General features: G+C 40.4%; 1 protein-coding gene across 5 annotated transcripts in view; it reads right to left on the minus strand.

Annotated features, from left to right (window-relative positions):
- Positions 1-18,250, minus strand: part of L1CAM (L1 cell adhesion molecule) — a 2,005,704-nt gene that overhangs the window by 115,064 nt on the left and 1,872,390 nt on the right. For all 5 annotated transcript variants that reach the window (XM_044080361.1, XM_044080360.1, XM_044080358.1 and 2 more), the window contains one exon: positions 1,609-1,740. In XM_044080361.1, the coding sequence (XP_043936296.1) occupies positions 1,609-1,740 (132 nt within the window). The remainder of the gene's footprint in view (positions 1-1,608; positions 1,741-18,250) is intronic.

Here is an 18,250-nt window from a genome sequence, read left to right on the forward strand (position 1 = left end):
TTTTTATTCAGCAAGACAAGTTGGCCATTTTAAGATTTTTTACCTTTTTATTTCTTCATACCTGTCTTTTGCCAACTTTCACCTCCGAGGCACACTGTAGTGGCCTGCTGTGGTTGGTCAACATGGACATATTCCTAGATGCATTCACTTTATTTATCTATATATATTTACTATTTGTTCCCTTGGTGAGCCACTGGTTTTCACTGCTGCTTCTCTGGAGTGAAACACTAACATTTTCTACAAGTGGTACCCAAGGTACAGTGTCTCCATCAGTAACAAGTAATTGGGACACACCCTGAGGAGTTAAAGCACTAATGTCAGATCATTATGCAACTATCAGGAGGTTATTTCTTGCCATTTGCTTGACATCGATCTGGCTTTTATTATACAGACCTGGATCAATGGTAATTTTGCTGTACCTCCTGGTGTTTCCGTGATGGCTTATTGACACTTACCTGATTTTACTTTATATTTAAGGTTTGGGGCTTTTGCTTCTGGTTGATTTTACCCAATGTTTACTTTTAGTTTTTATAGCTGGATTATTTCTTTTTTTTTTCATTAATATTTTGTGCCTTTTATGCTCTCACTTTAGTTAGAGCTTCTTTTGCACAACCTAAAATACAATTTAAGCTGAAGCTGAAGAACTCAACTCATCCACTATCCTGATACCATGTCAGATTTATTATGAATGATACTTTGTTACTTAATATTTCAGAACAAGGCATGGAGGATTAAAAAACACAGAGCTGCTGTTTCTTTAATCAAGTTCATTAAGTTTCATTAAACTCACAAGTGCTGAACCCCACCTTTAACATGACTCACATCCCATATTAAACTCTTATAATCGTAGCACATTACATGTCAAGTATGTGACAAATATGTCTTTAAAACCCTTGGCCTATTCCCTGCACACTGTACACTGGTGCCATACACAGGAAATCCCACCTCCACTTCACCCTTTACAGTGATAAGAAGCATGCCAAATGGCAACCTCTCTATCCCCCAAAGCTCAAAACTTTGCTTTAAGACCTTTGAGTACCTTGCCTTAACTGTTTAATCCTTCCTTCCTATTAGAAGTATTCTCTCTAGTAATGGACTGAAGTACTGGCTACACACTTGTTTCGCAGATTTAATTCTTATGATGGGACAAACTTTGGCCGGTGGGTTTTATGCAAGTAATTTATTGGTGGTAGCATCTAGCTATGAAGACAGTACTATGATGTTGAATATTATGTTTTTCTATATGATTTATTTTTATGTAAACGTGTTTTGGCTGAAAGGAACCTTTATATCTTGTCCACCCTCCTTCTCTAAATAATCAAATTTTCTCATTCTCATATGAAATAAATGGTCCCACCTATGAGTTATGTCAGTCATCATACATACGCTGACCATATCATCAAAGCCTCATTATTACCTGCACATCCTTCTAGCCTGTGCACATTCCCAACACTGTCACACTTAAACTTACTCAGTTTGCAGGTTATTCCTAGATTATGCATAAAACAAAACCACAGACTTATTCATGTACAATACTTTCCACTGCTGCTGAAACAAATGCCTTTGGTGTCCCTCAGCCAGGTTTACTCAGCAGTTATTGCAATGTACCTGAATATTTTCCACCTTTGTTGCGCTTGATGAAACAGATGATGAGGAGAACAAGAATAAGCAGGACTATGGCGCTGATCAACCCGATGAACCAGCCTTGTGTAGCAATGCTCTCGAACATCTCTGACGGTACTGTGGAAAGATGAGGAAAACAAACAGCACCATCAGATGATATTTCCATGGTGTGCATTATCACTAACAAAATAAGCAAACATCATAGAATCCAGTAAATATGATTATATGTACAATCAATTATAAAGTGGTTTCTGAGGCAACAGTTTCAGACAAGCCCAAGGTGCAAAGTGCCAGGTATTGGTCTGCCATGACCAAAAGCTATGGTACTAATATGGACCTAATATTTGATAAGTGAACTTAGTAAGTAGTTATTTCTAGTATTTAGTTTATGGTCAATAAAATCAATATGTAGAACAGCTGAAAAGACTTAATATTTGGTGTGTTTATATATCAATATCAAACTGGCTCAACAATTACTAAGCTATTAAATGAAATGATAAATATTGAAGGTACTTTGTATATGGCAAAGGTTAGCATCCAACTATATGTCTAGTAAATTTCCTTTGAATTCTGTTAAGCTTCACAATCTGATATCCTCAGCACACAGAAAGAGCCACAGTATTTGGGTGAATAAAAGCTGAGAATAACTTAACTGTTACAGTTCTTCCCCAGATGTAAAAGTCCTAAAAATGTTCTTTAATAAACCATAACATTTCATGTAATAGCATTATTCAAATGAAGGTCAGATGAGACAGATAAGTCAACAATAATCCCCAAGTCCTGAATTTGGTTGACTGCAGAGCAGATAGAGATAAGGGTATCAATAATTAGTGGCACCACATGGATAGCTGAACATTTATTACTGAATGTCATACCCTTTTGTTGTACCTAAGCAGTCAGCTTACCCAAATAATTTTGCAAACACTGAAGGTTTACTAAAATTGTCATCACACCTCCAACATTTATGTCATCAGTAAATTTACTCAAACTCATTTGATCCAATATAAAACAGTCACCCTTCAGTAGCTCAAATAACATTTTGTGTTATTTGGACTATTTGTTAAATCCATTGGTGGCTAAAACTCCACACTTTCTAAAGGATTCATGGCAGTTTCTTGATCTTTTGAAACATTACATATTTAAAGGTACAGAGACCTGTTTAGTAACAGACAATGTAGTGTCTTTATACACTTCTATAGATCACAAAATGGGGATGGAAGCAGTTAAAAACTTTTTGTTAGAATACACTACTTATGGGGATGTCATGGTCCAGTCTATTTGTTTGTTATTGGACATAGTCTTAAGGAACAACTTCTTTTTATTTGATGGTAAGATTTATTGCCAAACTTGTGGGGTGGCTATGGGTGTGAAAGTTGCACCAGCCTTCGCCAACTTAGTTTTAAGTTGGCGGGAGTTATCCTTTCTGACCAAGTTAGAAAGATTCAAATTTGTTTCTTTCTATAAGAGATTCATTGATGATTTGGTATTCATATGGTATGGGTCTACTGATGAATTAGATCTATTTTTGGAAGATGTCAACAAACATCCACTTGGTCTCAACTTTGTGAAAAGTGAAGTAGGCATGAATGTGCACTTCCTGGATTTAGATATCACTATGTACACCAAAGAGAAGAAATTAACTAGTACGGTGTACAGAAAAAAGACTTAAACTAACAACTTTCTCCACTTCGATAGTGGACATCCAAGGTTCATGAAGTTGAACTTGGTTCATGGACAAATCATACAACTCAGCAGAATCATTTCAGATGAGGAGAATTTCATCAGTGAAGTCCATAATTTGTTGTGTATGTTTGTACAGAGAGGGTACCTGTTAGAAAAATATGTATTAACATATGTGTGCAATGCTTATTTTAATAAGGGGAGATTAACACGTTTTTATTCTATATGCACCATTAGTCTTATTTGAGACTGAAAATGTGCTTTTCTGAAATTGTGCTTTCTGACACTGCAAGATGCACTCTGACCTAGTTTGCTAGCACAGCAAAATACATGTTTATGCCTTGGAAATGTATTGGAAAGCAGGTGATTTTCTGCTAGGTCAGGAAATTAAAAGGAGAATAATAATAATTTCTGTAGATCCATTCATTATAGACAATAAGCTCTGTTCGTGCTAATGAAAAAGTGCACAAGCTGCAAGATAGTTAGATATTATGAACAATAGACTGCTTCAGAAATCTGTACTTGCATTGTGCTTGAATTAGCCATAGTACCTAGACTTGTAACATCACATAGCAAGAAAGTTATAATTGACCGGTGGTCATCAAGGCCATCCTGTTTACTAAAAAAAATCTTTTTTAAACTTTGAAGAGTCAGCTAGAAATGTGAGTAATATCTGTAAAATAACAGAATTGTGAACTGGTGATCTGCTACATCAGTCGTAGTGGGCAATGTCTTGAAAGAAAGGTATAATAACTGTGACACTTCCTGATTTAGTCAGACAAACTCTGTAACTGCATTTTTTGTCTCCTTGCACAAGAATAAAGATACCTAAACTGAACCTTATGCTTTTGGTCTTTTTAAAGTATTTTTCTCTAACATTTTTTGGTACTTTGGAGCCGGAAACCCTCGTTTAGCCTGGGATCAGATGGGCCAGGTGGCATGAAACTGCGCAGGGAAGATACCACATCAGATCTTCTTCATTGAAAGACCTCCGGCTGAATTGTCGTGCAAAAGAGGCCAGCCACTTTTCTGATCTACGACTGAAGGCGGGTTCCATTTGAACAGTGAGTGACCAATCACTGAGGCTCAGGTAAGGTGAATCTACTTTTTTCTGTTTTAGATCAGGAACTTGATTGTATTTGTTCTGTTCTGTGAGAATTTTTTGAATTCAGGGACATAAATATTGCTACCTTGTCATAGATTGAACATGTTAACAGCAGCAGTCTGCATTTAAAGTGGAACAGCCTTACAAGATTTTCTGCAAATATATAGAGCTGAGTATATTTTTCTGTATTATTCTGTATTATAGAGCTAAATTGTTGCTTAGATATCTGTTGTCTTAGTATTCTGCAAATATACAGAGATCAGTATATATTTTTTGGGTTTTATAATTTGCACTTTGATTCCTCACATCTCTGTTGAAACTTTCTCCCCCCCCCCTCATTGTGGTTTCTATTGCTTCTGTGTTCTTAACTCAAGGTTCCCTTAATTTGAACTGTTAATAGCAGCAGTCTGCATTTAAAGTGGAACAGCCTTACAAGACTTTCTGCAAATATATAGAGCTGAGTATATTCTTCTGTATTATTCTGTATTATAGAGCTAAATTGTTGCTTAGATATCTGTTGTCTTAGTGTTCTGCAAATATACAGAGATCAGTATATATTTTTTGGTTTTATAATTTGCACTCTGATTCCTCACATCTCTGTTGAAACTCCCCCCCCCCCCCCATTGTGGTTTCTATTGCTTGTGTGTTGTTAACTCAAGGTTCCCTTAATTTGAACTGTTAATAGCAGCAGTCTGCATTTAAAGTGGAACAGCCTTACAAGACTTTCTGCAAATATATAGAGCTGAGTATATTCTTCTGTATTATAGAGCTAAATTGTTGCTTATATATCTGTTGTCTTATTGTTCTGCAAATATACAGAGATCAGTATATATTTTTTGGGTTTTATAATTTGCACTCTGATTCCTCACATCTCTGTTGAAACTTTTCCCCACCCCCCCCTCCGTGTTCTGGTAGTAGTTTAAATTTGGTGGCTTTTGCAGTGCCCGCCCCACTGTAGATTTGGTCTAGGACACTCCCCCAGTCCCATCTCTTTACTGCATTCTACCTAATAAACCCTTTCTGCACTTGCTATTAGTCCTTTTTAATTTAATTACATTTTTTCAAACTGTGTGTGGACTAATATTGCTACATACTCAAGTGTGCCAGCTTGCACTGCATGTGAATTGTTTTTACTACTGTTTTTGCTACTTTTCTGAAAAAAAAAATTGTAAGCCTGTTTCCTACCTTTCCTGTAATTAGTGTTCCAGATACAGATTTGCTGTATCCAGGACTATTTGTAAGCTTCTGAGCCCCCAAGCCTTTCTGTTGTGGAGGGAAGCCTTCTAGCTTATCAGTGGGAGGGGTAAGCACTAGGTAACCTGTCTACCACATAAGGAGTGGTTCTGGCCCAGAATTTGTAGTTATTGGCCTTTTGGGCGGTCTTCCATCTCTCTCAACTTTCTGATTTGAAGGCCTGCATTTGCACTTGTTTCTGTCCTGTAACTCCTGGGCCCATCTCATTTGCTCACTCTGCTTTTACTGTATTTGTGTTTCTTCCTGCTTTATTTTGCTTTTGCGTCATCTTAAAAGTACTCAGTTGTATTTATTACTGCTTGGTGTAACTCATTCTAAGCCTTTTAGTTTAAGCACTTGGGCTTCAGACCAGTTGTTTTACATTAGGAAGGTTTGTGGCCTGCACTGTGGTGGCAGGACAGGTAGCTTACATCCTTCTAAGTTGGGAACTGCTGATTGAGGGCTCAGTGTCTGTTATTCTAAAAGTGTATTAATTCTGGTTTAAGCACTTGGGCTTCACACCAGTTGTTTTCATTAAGAAGGTTTGTGGTCTGCACTGCAGTGGCAGAACAGGTAGCTTACATCCTTCTAAGTTGGGAACTGCTGATTGATGGCTCAGTGTCTGTTATTCTAAAAGTGTATTAATTCTGGTTTAAGCACTTGGGCTTCAGGCCAGTTATTTTACATTAAAAGGGTTCGTGGTCTGCACTCTTGTGGAAGGAGAGGCTGGACTCTGCCCTTCTGAGCTGGGAATTTCTGGTTAAAGGCTTATAGTGCCTGCATATTTGAACTGCTTCTTACTGAAATTGGTACACCTTGTTTGCTGTAGCATAGACTAGATCCAGGCCTGCTGAATCTAGATTTATTTGTATGCTGCTTGTTTGTTTGCTTGTTATTTCCCTGAAACGCTAATTCCACCTAAAACACGGCTTTTCAGTGCTTCTGTGGATCCCTAGTGATATCTGCATTGCTTACTGTACTTATTTCCTTGTTTCACTTGAAAGAAAGTTACTGTTTGTCGTTGTTGCATTTAAGTTACCTGAAACACATTGCATTTAAGTTACCTGGCACTTGCACACTAAAACAATTATATAAGTCAGCACTAAAATATTAAAAGCACTACACCCTCACAAACTCCCCTTGAGTACCTCGTTCCCCATTGGCCCTTTTTTTTCAATTATAAAGGAATTCCCAATAGTATTCTAGCATGTCCAAAGGTCAGTTGTCAATCTCCTCTCCGTTCCAGCTGGTGAATCTGGGAATCTTGAGGCAATGTTACAACTGCCTCATGTACACAGACAACCCTCTCCTCCTCCCAACAAATTCCAACACATGTGAGAGATGCAACCATATAGCCATACTGGAGGCTAAGCTCTCTCAACTCAGTATTGGCGAAACCAGTCAGGAGGAGAAGGAAACCACACTCACTACAATTCCAGTCTCACATAGACCTACCACGACAGCAAACCAAACACATAAACACACAAAAACATACTCGGAGGCTCTAAATAAAAATCTGCCTAAGCAGCAGAGACCTCCAAAGCAGACACCCAAGCAACCGCTACCCCAAAACAAAACACGTGCAACACATAGCTCACAAAGCCAGTGTGCCGAACAGTCACAGCCCTTAAGGCTAAACAACACACATGATACACTTGTAATTGGTGACTGTATCTTTGACGTCCCGCTCAACAGGCTGAACAAGGAGAAGGTCACGGTGAGCTGCCTGTCGGGCGCTAGGATCCGCCACATAACACAAGCACTCAGGTCACTCCAAGGCAAGTACAAATATGACTCAGTCATTGTCCATGCTGGTGTGAATGACCTGAGACGTACCTCCCTGGACTACATGAAAAGAGACATAGAGGAGCTCTCTGAGCATGTAGCCCAGGCTGGTATGACCCTGACCTTGAGTAGCATCTTACCCTCACCAAGAATGATGCCACAATATGAAGACAAGATGATCAATTTCAACAATTGGCTTAAGTATTGGTGTCATTCAAAGGGGATCCAATGCCTGTCAGCCTGGGATGACATGTTCGACAAGCCACGATGCTTCGCTAGGGATGGCTTGCACCTGTCACCCCTGGGCTTTCGGATATTGGCAAAGGCTCTTGCTACCCCCATAGTGCCTTTTTTAGGCAAGGCTCAAAAGACAAACCCACCTCCATAGGTATCACAAGGGATAAGAAACTAAGAGTAATGCTACTCAATGCCAGAAGTCTAAACCTCAAGATGCACACACTCGAAACTCTCCTTAGCATGGAGAACATTGATATCTGTGCAGAAACAGAAACCTGGTTCAAGGCTCCCGAGAGCACCCCAGCACTACCAGGTTATACCTCATACCATGCTTTTCGGCCCCAAAACTTGGACGTACCACAAAAGGAGGGGGAGTATCAATATTCGTCAAAGATACCCACACCTCCAGGTTGGTGGCACAGCACAAAGCATCAGAGACTATCCATGTGCAACTAACAGTGGGTAAAACTGCCTTCCAGTTTATAGCCTGCTACAGACCACCCTCCCAAACCCAGGAACCCCACTTAGCCTTCCCGAGAACACTGGAAAATATGAAAGTCTCTCCAAACACCATTATATACTGGGTGACTTCAACTACCCAAACATAGACTGGGAGCATTACTCTAGCTCCAGCACCCTAGCCCAAAGGTTCCTAGAATTTATAAACTCAAATGCTATGGAACAACTTGTTACCACTCCCACAAGAGGGGAAAACATACTGGACCTAATCATCACCAACATGGGGACTCTATGCTCCAGACCAGAAGTGTATCCCTCACTGGTAAGATCAGATCATAAACTAATCTCACTGGATATTCACATCCCGACTCCACCCCCTGCCCTGAAAACCACAGTGAAAAACTTCTCTAAAGCAAATTTCACACTCCTCAAAACCAAGGTGGAATCCTTCAAAGCCCCCGGGCCTGTGGAAAATATGGCCCAGACCGCAGAATCCTTTATAAACGCATTCTATGAACACCTTCAGGAATGTATGGATCATGCAATCCCAAATAAAACCAAGACCCAGTCCTCCAAAGGCAGACATCCTGTCTGGTGGACCCCAGCCATAAACAAACTATACAATAGAAGGAGGAAGCTACTACATGATAGAGCAAAATCCCAAAAAGGGAAGGCATCTCTGATCAGTATTAGCAAAAAACTACGGGCACTCATAAAATCGTCTAAGGCCAGCTTCGAGAGAAAAATTGCACAGGACACTAAGGATAATCACAAGGCTTTCTTTAGTTATGTTAGGAACCTGGGTGGGAATTCCCAGATATGCTCAGAATTAGTCCAAAATGACAAAAAATACACCGAACCCACAGACATTGCCAACATCCTAGCTGACAGGTTCAGCGCAAACTTCTCACCCCCCTCCCACCAAAAGGGCAAATATTTATCCCAGCAGAGTGCTGCCCCCCCCCCAACATCTAAGATGCTCAGGTAAGAGCTGCCCTCTCCAAAGCAAAAAACACAGCATCAATGGGACCAGACGGTGTTCCGGGCTGCATCCTACATGAACTCCAAGAAGAGCTAAACCCAAACATAAAACTACTGTTCAATCTTAGCCTTACTACAGGATATGTACCCAAAGAGTGGCATACAGCAACAGTGGTCCCTCTCCACAAAGGTGGTGCCTCAACAGATCCTGGAAACTATCGCCCCATAAGCCTGACTAGCTTGGTCTGCAAAGCTATGGAAAGGATCATCATGGACCTCATAAATAAAGATATTGGGGACCTACAGACACTGGATCCTACCCAGTTTGGCTTTGTTAAGGGCAGATCCTGCCTCTTAAACCTGGTTGATTTCTTTGAAACAGTCACCAAGGCCATTGACGAGGGGAAGGTGGTCCACACAGCCTACCTGGACCTCGCAAAAGCCTTCGATACAATACCCCACTCGGGCATTATAGATAAGCTCACCAGCTTAAATATAAACCCCTATATCACTAGATGGGTTGCAAACTTGCTCAAGGACAGAACCCACATGGTTAGAATTGCTGGAGCCATGTCAGACTCCAAACCAGTTACAAGTGGCGTCCCACAAGGCTCAGTCCTGGGACCTCTCTTGTTTGGTATATATTTCTCGGAGGTACAGGCCAACACGGAAGGATTGTGGCTGACTAAGTTCGCAGATGACTGCAAACTGGGCGCCATAATCGACTCTCCAGCCGACACAAGCATCCTCCAAAAGGGCCTCATAGAAACAGACAACTGGTGCCAGAGCCATGGCCTCAAGCTAAATGCCAAAAAGTGTATAGTCATCCCCTTTGGCAAAATCAAAGTGCCCACAAATTACCACATAGGTGGTAATCCATTAAGTACAGAAGAAGTAATTAGGGACCTGGGGACCCAAGTTGATAGCAATCTCTCATTTGACAACCACGTGGCCAAAGTGGTTAGAAAAACTTTTTATATAGCTCACCTAATCATGAAGGGATTCACATCTAGATCAGGGGAGGTCATCGTGCCTCTTTACTCATCCCTCATCAGGCCCATAATTGAGTACAATGCCCCTTTCGGGATGTACCTTACCAGACACCTGCAGCAACTGAAAAGACCCCAAAAGTACCTCACCAAGAGGATCATAGGGCTCAAACAGATGCCATATGCTGCCCGGTTAAAGAAACTCCAGCTCTACTTAGTGGCATACCGCCTGCTCCGAGGCGATCTGTGCCTGGCGTATAAAGTCATGTCCAACCCGGAATTAATGGACATGCTGCACCTCAGAAAATCCAAATCCCATCGAGCTATGCACTCGAGAGACTTGAACCTCAGCACTGAAATAAATAGGACATGCTGGAGGGACAGATTCATAACCCAGAGGCTCCCTTCACTCTAGAATAAAATCCCAGTCCAGGTTAGGCAGAGTCCCTCATTGACTCTCTTCAAGAGGAATCTTGATGAGTGGATAGGAGATCGTAGGTTTACCCCGGTTTTCACTTCTGTGTCACTGTTAGACAGAGGCACAGTATACTAACCTCGAAAAAGGGCATAGCAAAATTAATTTAAAATGGGTGGCGAAAGCCAAACACACTCTGGCTAGGCTTAAAAATGCCCTAGGGCAGATAGCCTAGTATGAACCTATGAACCTAAGTAGGCAGGTAGTCTGAAGAGACTGTAAACACTTGGTGGTACCACATTTAAAAACAAAAAGGGTTACATAACATTTAAAAGGTTAGAACAAAATGGGTAATATGTGCACAAAAACGAAAAAACCCCAAAGCCCACCGTTAACCGAAGCAGCAAAATATATGCAATCACAGCACGCCAACAACGTTAAATATTATACTAAATGGGTTGATAAATATGAATTTGATGGGAAACTAGAAAGATCCTCGCTTATCAAACTTATTAGACAGTTAAAAATCGATTCTAAAGGTCGGGTTAAAAAACAGCGTAAATTAGGAGTTCCTCAAGCACACAGATGGATTGAGGAAGCAAACCAAAGAGAACAAAAGACTAAAAATTCAAAAGCAATGTTTCTAGGCAAAGAGGATAATAACTTGGTTATAGCATCGGCCCCTCCGCCCACTCCGGTTCCCTTACCAGTTCCCTTACCAGAATATGAAGCAAAAGAACAAACTGACCCACCTCCATGATATCCAGTCATTCCTATAAAACAACTACCGTTTGTTAGAGATCCTATCGAGACTAGGTCTCGAACACGTAATTTAAAAGGGGATATTGAATTATATCAAATGAATGGAAATTCACGGGCTATGAGTGAAGAAGAGATATGCCCACTCATAGAAGTACCAAATCCTCAGGCAGGACAAGAAGGGCAGAACCCAACTCTCCTAGTATACAGACCGTGGACACCAGAAGATATCCGGAAAGCCACAAAGGGAATTCCCCATCCAAAAGTTAATTTTAGAAAATTCTTAGAAGACTTACAGGGCATGAGATTAAGTTATCACTTAAACGGAGAGGAAGTAGAAAAAGTGGTCAGATAAATAGTAGGTCCAGAATGGCACATGATCAGTGGCAACTGGAATCCCCATGACGCTGCACTTAGGCCCCTCTCACATAGCAGCGCAGAACTAGACAACAGAGTGAAAGGTCTGACAGACCGAATTTCTGAGAAATGGAAGCCTAGGGCAGACTGGACTTGCATTAATCAATGCATCCAACAAGAAAGTGAAACTGTTGTTAGATATTTTTCTAGATTATTGGAATGTTTTAACAATCACTGTGGAATGCAAGTGCCTGAAGATCAGACACAAGATTCCCCATATGAGCAGCAGTTAAAGAATGCATTTTTTAAAGGCAGTATTGCACCCATAAGTAGTTTCATTACTAAACATATGGTAGACCATCGTACAAGCAGATTACAATCACTGCTTGAATATGCTAGACATGCCGAAAGGCATTTTAACAATAAAAAGAAAAAGAAAGCCCAAGTATTTGCTGTGGAAGATGGAGAAGTTTATTTAGTACAGTCCGGACAAAAGGGCAAAAAGAATGCCCAGGGAAACAAACAATCTGATCAGCGATCAGAGGACTTTGAAGGGAGAAAGAAAAGAGGTGAGTGCTTCAAATGCGGGAAAAAAGGACACATGGCAAGGGATTGCAGGAAAAATAAGAAGGTAGCAGTGGAAGACAAAAACGATGAAGGTGAGGACTGACTATATGAAAGTCAGGAATCACTAGATAGGAATAATAGAGAAAGGACAAATGACAATGTGATAGAAAGAGCAGAGAATGTGATAATAGAGGAAGTGCAGGAAGCTACCGATAGTGAAGAAAACGCAGTATTAGTCCTAGCCTTATCGAGTTTAGAACTCTATTTGGCTGACACAAAACCAGAAGTGACACTCCTGGTAGAAGGGAGGGAAGTCAAATTTTTGTGTGATTCAGGGGCATCACGAACCTTGGTACACCCCTCCAAACTACCAGAAAATTCAGAATCACATGACTTTATACTAGTAAAAGCAGCTAATGGACAGCTGCATCGGGAGCCTCTCTCCCATAACATTACAATAACAGATCCTGTTTCAGGATTAACCCAGAAAAGCAAAATTGTTGTTTCTGCAAAATGCCCAGTGAACCTTTTGGGCAGAGATCTTATGCAACTATTAGGCATAGCAGTAGTTCCAACCATGCAGGGTATGGAAGCACAACGACAGACTAATACTTTTGCAGTGCAAACGGAAGGTGAGACATTTTACTGGTACAGCCAGGACTTAGTTACGACTGGCCCTGGAGCAGTAACTGAAGAGTTAATGAATGTAGCTCTCAGTAAGTTCCCCTCCCTTTGCATTGACATACAACACCTATTGCACTGTACTCTATATTATTGTAATACACCAGGACCTGACAAAGAATATGAACAAGAATTGTTTAAAAATCATGCAAACAGATTAGTACTGTGTAATTTGTACTGGGACATGAAAGGGAACAGTGTAGTCAGCTGTTCATTACCCCAGGAGTTATTTTTACTTTACAAATCAAATCTAATAAAGCATGTTAGTTTAACTAAAGAAGATTTAAAATGGATCGACCTAGGAGAAAAAGTCACAAAATGGGAAAAAACAGACAGAATCAGAACTGTCAGAACAGAGAATACAAAGACAGAAACTGAACTGGATAACACAAATACATCCAGCTGTACACTTGCAGTCCAGCAAAGTCAGCTGAGAAGCCCTCTTATTAGAAGAGGAAGAAAAAGCTTTGTTAGACATACAAGAAACTCTCTGGTCAACAGGAAAATCAGGCGAAGGACTTATTCGCACAGCAGGACCAGTTACTATCACGCCAAAGTCAGCATTTAGACCACAAAAGAGACAGTACCCCCTGAGAAAAAATGCAGAGGCAGGTATTAAACCTATCATAGCAGCTTTGCTTAAGAAGGGAGTACTGGTGGAATCTCCCAATTCACCATGTAACACACCCTTATTCCCAGTTAGAAAAGCAAATGGAGAATGGCGTATGGTCCAAGATTTACAAGCTGTAAATGATGCAGTAATACCAAGAGCACCTACGGTGCCAGATCCACATACCTTGTTGAATGATTTAAAACCTCAACAGAAGTACTTTTCTGTGGTAGATATCAGCAATGTGTTCTTTTCGATACCGATACACCCTGACAGCCAGTATTTGTTTGCATTTACATTTCAGGGGAAGCGGTATACATATACACGACTACCACAGGGTTATAGTGAAAGTCCAACAATATTCTCACAAGAGATGGCAAGTAATTTAGTGGGATTTATCCCACCGAGAGGTAGCCAAATTTTACTTTATGTTGATGACATCCTGCTGGCTGCCCCTACCCAGCAAGACTGTAAGGAAGATACTGTAGCATTATTAAAATTCCTAGCAGTTGAAGGACACAAAGTAAGCAAAAATAAATTGCAGCTTTGGAGAAATCAAGTGAAATACCTTGGATATGTAATATCCAAAGATGGCAGAACATTAGATGAGGACAGAAAAGTAGCGATCTTACAAGCACCAAAACTCACAACCAAGAAGGAAATGATGTCCTTCCTGGGTACGACTAATTTTTGTCGGAGCTGGATCCCAAACTATGCTTTGGAATCTGCACCTTTAACCGACCTGATTTTTAAGAAGCCCATGGCAGCACAAGATTTAATACAGTGGACACCAAAAGCAGAATTAACTTTCTGCAAGCTGAAACAATTGATAGCATCATCATTAGTTTTAGGATTACCATAATATCACAAACATTTTTTCCAAACTGTAGATTGCAAGCAAGGTTATATGACATCAGTATTGACTCAACAGCATGGGGACAAACAACGCCCCATTGCTTATTATTCATCACAACTGGACCCAGTGGCGCGGTCTCTACCCCACTGTGTACAAGCAGTAGTTGCAGCTGCAATGGCAGTGCAGGCTTCGGCCTCAGTAGTGTTATTCCACCCTCTCACATTGAGAGTGCCTCATGCAGTCGCAATCATTTTACTACAAGAAAAAATAGCATATCTTTCCCCTGCTAGGCATCTTTCTTGTATGACTATATTGCTGAGCCAACCTCACATGACAATTGAACGATGTACTACTTTGAATCCGTCTACCTTGCTCCCAACTCCTGTGGATGGCACACCTCATAACTGCCTGCAGGTAATTGAGCAAAAAACACTGCCTAGAAAAGACCTCACAGATGTTCCCTTGGATGATGCCGAGATGACATATTACATGGATGGCTCATGCAAAAGGAGTCCTACAGGACAGAACCTGACAGGTTATGCAGTAGTTTCTGATACTGAGATTGTAGAAGCAAGACCTCTACCACATAGCTTATCTGCACAAGCAGCAGAGTTGGTTGCCTTGACACGGGCATGTACCTTAGCAAAGGGTAAAGGCATAAACATTTTTACAGACAGCCAGTATGCTTTTTCTACTGTTCATGTTTTTGCACAACAGTGGAAGAATCGAGGAATGGTGACATCTACTGGAAAACCGATTAACCATGCACAGTTTATTTTAGATTTGTTAGATTCTATTCAGTTGCCTCAGAAAGTAGCTATTTGTAAATGCATAGCTCATACAAAACAGCAAGATAAGATTTCAAAAGGCAATGCGAGAGCTGACACAGCTGCAAAGCAAGCAGCCTCAGAAGCATTTCTTTTGAACAAGGAATTACAACCTTCTGAGATTTTAGACTTAGAAATGTTGAAAACAATGCAGACACTTACTACACAGGCTGAAAAACAAAAATGGAAAAGATGAGGAGCAATTCTCAAGGAAGGGCTGTACATCTCCAAAGAGGGAAAACCGATATTACCGTCTAATTTATTTAGATATGCAGCTTTGTTGAGCCATGGGCAGAGCCATGTCTCAACAGGGGGGATGGTACAGTTAGTGAATCGGGTGTTCGCTACGTATGGGTTTTCAAACTACACTAAAAAATTTTGCCTGTCATGTCACACTTGTAATAAACATCATGCACAAGGGGCATTAAAACACAAGCAAGAGAGTGTGCCTACACCACCGTATCCGTTTCATACTATCTGTATGGATTTCATAGAATTGAACAGATGTGAAAACAAAAAGTACTGCCTTGTCATTGTGGATGTGTTCTCCAAATGGGTGGAGGCCTTTCCAACTAGTAAACCAGATGCAGCCACTGTTGCAAAGACCATAATTAAAGAGATTATTCCTAGATTTGGCATACCGGAAAGGATCTACAGTGACAATGGTACACATTTCGTTAACCAAACTATACAACAGCTAAGTCAGTATTTTGGGATTTCTTTAAAACATCACTGTGCAGATCACCCTCAATCTGCAGGGTTGGTAGAAAGGCACAACGGAGTTTTAAAGAATAAGCTTAAGAAGCTCATAGCAGAAACACAGAAGAATTGGGTGTACTGTTTGCCCCTGGCACTGTTGAGCATGAGAACTGTTCCAAATGCAAAAGGATTGACACCTTTCGAAAAGATTTTCAGAAGAGCTTATTATATACCTCAGTGGAAACCTCTCATGCCTGCAGACCAGGAAGCAGATTGGACACTTGCAGATTATATGAGGAATATGCTAAATAACAAACATCTTTTACAGTTTAATTCTGTTTCAGATAAAGACCAAACTAACCCCTTAGAAGTAGCAGTACCCCCAGGCACTTGGGTCTGAGTGAAGACAATCAAAAAGAAGAACTGGACGACACCAAAGTGGGAAGGTCCGTATCAACTACTGCTGAGCACACCCACGCCGCAGTCAAGATTGCGGAACGTTCATCTTGGATTCATTTGACACACTGTAAACTAGTCAAAAACTTTGAACTTGATAAAACCCTTGCTAACACACAGCAGCAGTAAAATGCCGACAAGACCTAGAGACAATAGAAATACTGAACGACTTCAGCAGTATATTCAACAGTGTTGCATAATCATCTTAATAACCGCATTAGTGACAATGTTCTTTTTGCTGTGGCCTTTCTTTTCTTCAGCCACACCAGCTAGACTGAACAAACGTGATTCAACTCTCATAGACTGGCATCCGAACTTTAACACTTACCAAGCAATCAAATATGTGTATGCTGAGACTTTTAATATTTCAAATTGTTGGATTTGCACAGCTATACCAACAGCATACGGGGGATTATTGATGGCTGCTGTCCCCCTAGGGGTCAATGAGACCTGGGAAAACTTGATTTTTGAGACTACACCTGTAAAATCTAGAGACAAAATTGCATTATTTCTACCTGTTACACAAACAGGAATCGTATGCTTTTTTAAGAATGACACGATTCAAGTAGGTTGGAGTAGATGTAATGTGACTATTTCTTATAAATGTTATATTAAACCTAAAAATGCTAAAAATACAGAAACAATTTGTGATGCAAATTATGACTCATACCTTGAGTCCTTGCATGAAACTGTCAGTGATATACAACATAATCCTGTTCTTTTAAAACAACTGACTATTATAGATAAGAAAATGTTTCATGCGGGGAAGGTGTATATCAATACTAAGGTAGAAAACTGTTATTTCATATGTGGGAAAAAGGCATACAAATGGTTGCCTGAGAATTGGTCCGGCAGTTGTTTTTTGGGTTACCTGGTCCCGGCCATACGACACACTACAGCTTTGCCTCATGGGAGAATTCAAAACGTCAGAGATGTCGCAAAGAAACCTGAAAATCCAATCAAGAAACCTGAGAATCCAGTGGGGTAGATCATAGCAGGCTGGAGGAACCATAACTCCATGAAAGACAAAAGTAAACTAGCACACATGGACTTGAGTGACACTATCATATCCTGGGCTGGCACAGCCCCTACATATGGTGCAGTTAAATCAATTTGGGAACTAAGAAAGCTATCCAAACTTCTCGAGGTCATGAGCAATGCAACTTTTTCCGCACTTGAATTAATGACTGATGAACTGAATGCAATGAGAACTGTAGTGCTTCAAAACCGCATGGCTCTTGACTTCACCCTAGCGGCGAGAGGTGGTACATGCGCTTTAATCAAAGACAAGTGCTGTTCATTCATTCCCGACAATAAGCATGACATTAATGATCATTTGGAAGTGATCCAACAAGTGCCAGACATGACCAGGCCAGGCGCAGACCCACTGACGGACTTTTTCCAGAATTTGTTTGGGGGGTGGGGTTCCATCCTAATGAACATCCTGATTGCCATTTGTGTGAGATTACTATTGTTAGGAGCATGCATATGCTGCAGAATTCCCTGCATGAAAAAATTAATCAAAGATTTTATAGACATGTCAGTTTCTGAGACTTTATATCAAAGTACTGAAATTGAAGAACTGTTGAAAAAGGAAACTTTCATAAGTTTAAACTGAATGACTCTCTTAGCTGCAAATCCTCAAAGGAAGAGGTTAGGAGAAGAAACAAACTGTTTATGCTTTTGAAATAGAATAAAAAGTATTAACAGGGAGGAAATGTTAGAAAAATATGTATTAACATATGTGTGCAATGCTTATTTTAATAAGGGAAGATTAACATGTTTTTATTCTATATGCAGCATTAGTCTTATCTGAGACTGAAAATGTGCTTTTCTGAAATTGTGCTTTCTGACACTGCAAGATGCACTCTGACCTAGTTTGCTAGCACAGCAAAATACATGTTTATGCCTTGGAAATGTACTGGAAAGCA

This window comes from Protopterus annectens, chromosome 8.part0, assembly GCF_019279795.1.
Source record: "Protopterus annectens isolate FY-2018-M chromosome 8.part0, PAN1.0, whole genome shotgun sequence".
In the NCBI taxonomy this organism is placed as follows: domain Eukaryota; kingdom Metazoa; phylum Chordata; order Ceratodontiformes; family Protopteridae; genus Protopterus; species Protopterus annectens.